The sequence below is a fragment of the Sinocyclocheilus rhinocerous genome, unplaced genomic scaffold (assembly GCF_001515625.1).
Source record: "Sinocyclocheilus rhinocerous isolate Xijiao unplaced genomic scaffold, SAMN03320098_v1.1 scaffold2201, whole genome shotgun sequence".
Lineage (NCBI taxonomy): Eukaryota > Metazoa > Chordata > Actinopteri > Cypriniformes > Cyprinidae > Sinocyclocheilus > Sinocyclocheilus rhinocerous.
Window position 1 is genome coordinate 130,150 of NW_015661877.1, and position 6,358 is coordinate 136,507.

Below are 6,358 nucleotides of genomic sequence, written 5' to 3' on the forward strand. Positions count from 1 at the left end.
ATATTGTATATTGTAATTTTATTGTAATTTTGTTTATATATATTATATTGTAATATTGTAATTATATTATTTTGTAATTTTTTATATTGAAACTAAGCAGAAAACTTTTATTTTTATATTTAATATTTTTATATTAAATATATTTATTTTTAGTATTTGTTTATTTTAGTTATTTATTATATTTTTCGATCAACAAGTAAAACTAAGCCAAGTTATTTATTTAATTTTATTTACTATTTTATTTTATGATTTATTTATGTTTTTCTTTTCTTTTTTAATGTTAATATACAGAATGTAACAAAACACAGGTTTCTACTTTTAACAACACACTGAAAAAACACTTCAAAATGATGTCCTTCTGATGCATGTGCATGTAGACAAATGAATACAAAACAGTTATGTTGATTGCATAATAAATAGTGAAAACACTAGGCTGCTTTTGAGTGGTTGTCAGTGGAGAAACAGGCTTATTTCCTCCATTAATGCTGTAGCTACTGTACAATGTTAACCAGCTGAAGGTTGACCTCTAGATTCAGCTGGAGAAACGGAAGGCCGGATCCATTATAGACCGATCCATTACTCTCCGCTAGGGCCTTTCAGAGGCTTTAATTGAGCTCGTCTCCAGGTCCTGTTGTCTGCTGACTGTTGTCGTATCACACAGATCTGATTATGTGGATACGTAGATAACTGTAATGACTAACTTCAGTTGAAATGAAGACGACGTCAGTCATTAAATAAACCTCAGATGAATCACTGTTCCATATAGACTACAGATTTCCTATTTGTCACATGTTTGACCGCCGATGGACCGGTCAGATTGATTCAATAGTCGCCTGATGCGTGCAGGAGCTTTTGTGTGTGTTTCTCCGAGAAATTGTGCATGTGTCCTTTAACAAGAAAATATTTAGCTCTAACAAACGTGCTCTAAATACCTGCAGCATACCGCTTTAGTTAGGAAAAGCCTTGGTGATAATAGCCTTAAAAAGCTTAGGACAAACCGGAGATGATGGAATGGAAGACAGTCATTTGTTTAAAGGTTTCGGCTCTCAGGTAAGCAGTTTAACTGGCATTAGGACTGATTTTTTTGTTGTTGTTGTTGTTTTTTCACTACTGCGCACAATTGATTGTGACCCTGTCTTGAAGATTTGACACTTTTGACATCATTCTGCAACTCTGAGGTTCACACATCTCACACGTCAGCAAAGCATCAGCGCAGCTGCAACAGCAGGATCACACTGAGTTTGTCACATCGTTTCTGCTGCGACTCTACACGCATGAGCATTTCATTTGGTGATTGCCATAAATTACCTGTTGAAAATGGTCATAAATTAAAACAGGACAAATTTGGCACCTTTCATGTATGTAAATATTAATCCAAATATTAATTAATCTGCAGAGAATGGAAGCCAGACCCCAAAATGAGACTAAAAATTGCATTAATCATCAGATTTAGTGAACATAAAGTTTTTGTATTTTGCTTCCACCAGTTAATTTAATTTAATTTAATTTAATTTTATTTAATTTAATTTAATTTAATTTAATTTTTTATTTTATTTAATTTAATTTAATTTTGCTACGTTAACATGCAGAAAAATCAGGATCAACTGTGTTGTTATATTATGTTATTTTATATTATTTCATAATTTATGTTATATTTGTCTGCTACATCAACATGCAGAAATATTAGGAGCAACTGTATTATATTATATTATATTATATTATATTATTAGTAATACACTGGCAGCAAAAATTTATTTAATTTTACATTTTGTCCATTTAATGGACAAATTTGTCTAGAGTGGAGCATTTTGATAAATATATGCACTAAATTACATATTCATTATATTTTTACGATCATCTGCAAGCTGACATCGACATAAAACAGGAACAAAAACTTTATTGACTTAAATTTTACTTAATTTGTGATATAAAAATGCTAAGAAAATGAAAATATATTACATTTCTTGTTATTAACATAATGAACTAAACATTACATTACGTCAAGGTTTCATGGGAGTTCATGACTTTAATGAAAAGCTAATAATTAAATAATAAAAATGTCAAATTAAAATATATCATTTTAAAATGACAACAATTAAAATAAAACACTTACTAAAAAAAATTAAATAATTTGTTTACCTGCATATCATGTGACCATTAACCAACGTCAGAGAACCGCGAACATGCAAATGTGTTACTTAATTATTAACGTATTTTCTTAAAATCTCAGGGGGGACTCCACAAATAAATATATTAAGAGAAAGAGAAAAAAAAGTTTGGGAATCCCTGCATTACATGTAAATAAGAAATAACGTGAATTTGTGCAGTTTAATGTGTTTGAAAAGAAAAAAAGCCTTCCAAAGACACAGTAATACATGGTTAAATAACCTACTGAGTGATAATTCAAATAAATATTATTGTGTTCATCAGTAGTTGATCAGATTACGTAATCCAGATTACATGTAATCAGTTACTACCCAGCTCTGTGAAACTTTCTGAAATTTATTCGAACCCTTGGCACAGAAATACTCTGTCATACATCCAACTTGTTTTTTGACACTTTGGCCATGTTTAGCATGAGAATCCAATTCTTTAACAGTGTAAATAAGTCAGAATGCATGAAATAGCGTTAGACCTCCCCTTTAATTTTGTAGTTTTGGCTAAAATATAACTTTTGGTTAAAATTTGGAAATTTTGGCTTCGGTGTTTCTGGTAAAAAAAAAAAATCATTTCAGAGCATCACTAATTACTAGTGATGCACGATACTGTATTTTTGCCAATATCCGATATGCCGATATTTTTCAACTCATTTTGGCCGATAGCCGATGGCGATACCGATATATTTCCTTTTGTTTGGAAACAACACAAAGTCTCTCCTGTACAGAGATTATAAACAAATTATTTTCCATTTTGTTTAGTTTAACAAAAAAGTTATTTTGTGAGAATTAAATTAACAGTGAAGTTCTTTTATAATGAGAGTACACTGAAAGCTTTGAAAATAACTATAAATCAATCCTTAACATTTTATTTGAATATTTAGATTTTGTAGATGGTCTAAAGCAAAAGAGTTCTGAAAATCTTTTAGAGCTCCTTGTATTTAAGTTTTCATAATCTGTTTGAAAAAAAACCCATTACACATTAATGAATAAATCTGTATAGTGTCTTGTTTGTGATTTTTATTCATGTAAGCTATACCTTCTGACCTTTAAATCAAACCATACTTGTGATTTTATGACATCAATTGCTGCTTTATTTAATCAGAAACACAATCTTAATGTTATTTGTGTATTTTACTTTCATTTTATTAGAAGTAGGTCAACAGCGCCCCCTAAGTAAATAAAAGGCCTTACCGGACGGGCATTAGGACCCGGGGGAGGCTGTTGCTGCTACTGCTGCACGTGCTAGTAACTGTTGACTCTATCGCACACCGGACGCGTCATTCTGTACTCGCATTCTCAGATTAAATGCTCAAAACAGTGAATCAAATCATCCAGGAAAAAATTAGCTTCAAGAATGAGCACACTGCTGACGTGATCTTATTGCTAGCACACCCTGTGCACATGTGAGTGCACGAGATATCGGCATAATTTTTATATCGGGCCGATGCAGATATTTGCATTTTAAGCCATTATCGGCCGATTTCGATAACGTTCCGATTAGGGCTGCACGATTAATCGAAATTAAATCGCAAAGGCGATAAATCGCGATTTGGCAGAAGCTTCAATTGTCATGAGTATCTTTCAGTGAAGCACGGTTCTGTGATCAGCAGTAAATCTCCATCTGAAGGCCAGAGGGCGCTCTCACTCTGAAACTCCAAATACGCCTCGCAGAAGAAACCCAGGAAATCCCTATAGCGGTTGCTGAATAAACAGAAGATTTAACTGCTTTCATTAATTCAACGTGACTAATAAACACACGACCATGACAATATATGGTTTATCTGAGTTCGTCTTATTATAATTTTTATTATAATAAAGTATATAATAATGCAATTCTAATCGACATAGCCTTTATTTTACTACTACAGAACCGGCTTTACTGACAAGATGCGCATGACAATCGCATTCGATTAATCGTGCAGCCCTAGTTCCGATAATATCGTGCATCCCTACTAATTCTATTAATTTCCAATGAATGCAGTGCCCTGTCTTCATCCATCAATGCTCCTCTTTATTTGTAGGGTTCCACCTGATCCCTCGCGTGTCCTCTATCGTGCCGGAGAGCTGTCTGCTGATCGTGGTGGGCCTGCTGGTCGGCGGTCTCATTAAGCTGGTAGGCGAGGACCCTCCGGTGCTGGAGTCCAAGATCTTCTTCTTCTACCTGCTGCCTCCCATCATCCTCGACGCCGGCTACTTCATGCCCATACGGCAATTCACTGAGAACCTGGGCACTATTCTCATGTTCGCAGTGGTGGGAACGCTCTGGAATTCCTTCTTCGTCGGTGGTCTGCTGTACGGGGTTTGCCAGCTCGAGGGCCATAAGCTGGCATACGTGGACCTCCTGTCGTGCCTGCTGTTCGGCTCCATCATCTCAGCCGTAGACCCCGTGGCTGTTCTGGCTGTGTTTGAGGAGATCCACATTAACGAGCTGCTCCACATCCTGGTGTTCGGAGAGTCGTTACTTAATGACGCCGTCACTGTGGTGAGTATGTTGAATGGCTGTAGTCAGTGGTTAAATATTAGGGGGAAAAACAGATATTAAAAATATACTGTCTTTATGTTGTTTCCACATTCATTTTAAGATTGAATGTGAAATTCTTGCAATATAAAAGTATATTTAAAAACCTTAATAATAATAATACATTAATTAGAATAAATTATATATATTGCTTATTTGCAAACTGCATATATATCAAAATACATTTCTCTCCGTCTATGTGTATTTTTGTATATATGTATTTATTTTTAAGATATTATATGTATATATATACATATACACACATTTATATAAGATAAAAAATAAATACATATATACAAAAAAAAATAAAATAAAATTATATCTGGTGTCTGAATAATTTTTGGTTTGACTGTATGTATATCTACGTAGATAGATAGATTTAATGTGCAATCTTATTTTAATTAATTAAATTATTATTTTATATTTATTATTGGCAGTATGTCATTTCTTGAGCACCGTGCCTCTAGATCTCAGCATCAGCTGTAGATTGCTATCGATCAGCCGCTGGTCTCGGTATAATCTATGGGATTGTTCCAGTCCTGCTGTCCCTGGGAGAATTCACCGCACACGTGTTCACTCTCACAGCTCAGTTTATCAGCTGATTGAGTCTTGTGAAGAGGCGTCTCGTTTCCATTACCTCAACTGTTTTTCCTCGACTGCTTGACCTCATTCTTTCAGTGAGCTTCTGTCTCGAGTGGTCAATGAAACAAATCACACTGATGATGAGGTGATCAATGAAAGAAGTCAAACACGATATCAAGTGTTCGGTGAAGTCCTCCTCCGCTAATCTGAGGAGTGTTTGCGGTCCCGCTTTGCACGTCTCCACTGGGAAGCGGTAAATGATTGTTTATTGAGTTTTTTGCACAAGGACAGAAGGCTCTGATAATATTGAATGACTGTACTTCATAAAGTCTAATGCCGTGTATCTCCGCATAAGAGAACAATTACTAAATCTGGATGTTTACAGCTATTCGCAAGAATCCTCGTGATACAGTCATAGCTAAAGTGTTGAACTAATTAACTTACTAACCAACTAGCTACATGCCTAACTAAATAAATAAATAATGAATTAATTTATATAATCTAAATCATATAAATATAATATTTTCATGTATTTGTGTGTGTATATATATATATATATGTGTGTGTGTGTGTGTGTGTGTATTATTTATTATAATTGATTATAACACATATTTATTATTATAACATATATAATTAATAAATAAAAAATATATGTTCCAAAATTTAAAAAAAAAATGTTAATATTAACTAAAAATAGTAATAATATTTTTTTAATTAATTAAAATAGTTAATTAAAAGTTTTAAATGAAAAACTGTTCATTTTAATACCGTGGTAGCACTGTATGTTTTGTTAAGCTGCCCGTGGCTCTAATGCTGTGGGTTGTGTTCATTTCTGATGCTGTAGGTGCTGTATCATCTCTTTGAGGAGTACAGCAGTGTGGGCTCGATCACTGTGACGGATGTGTTTCTGGGTATCGTGTGTTTTCTGGTGGTGTCGTTGGGCGGTATCGTGGTGGGCGCCATCTACGGCATCCTGGCGGCCTTCACGTCCCGCTTCACCTCGCACACGCGCGTCATCGAGCCTCTGTTCGTCTTCGTCTACAGCTACATGGCTTACCTGTCGGCGGAGGGGTTTCATCTGTCCGGCATCATGGCGCAG

At 34.6% G+C, this 6,358-nt stretch overlaps 1 protein-coding gene across 1 annotated transcript in view; it reads left to right on the top strand.

Moving 5' to 3' along the window:
• LOC107726718 (Na(+)/H(+) exchanger beta-like) overlaps nucleotides 1-6,358 on the top strand; it is a 21,667-nt gene that overhangs the window by 12,574 nt on the left and 2,735 nt on the right. The window contains exon 2 of the mRNA XM_016536409.1: nucleotides 4,181-4,641. Within this exon, the coding sequence (XP_016391895.1) occupies nucleotides 4,181-4,641 (461 nt within the window). The remainder of the gene's footprint in view (nucleotides 1-4,180; nucleotides 4,642-6,358) is intronic.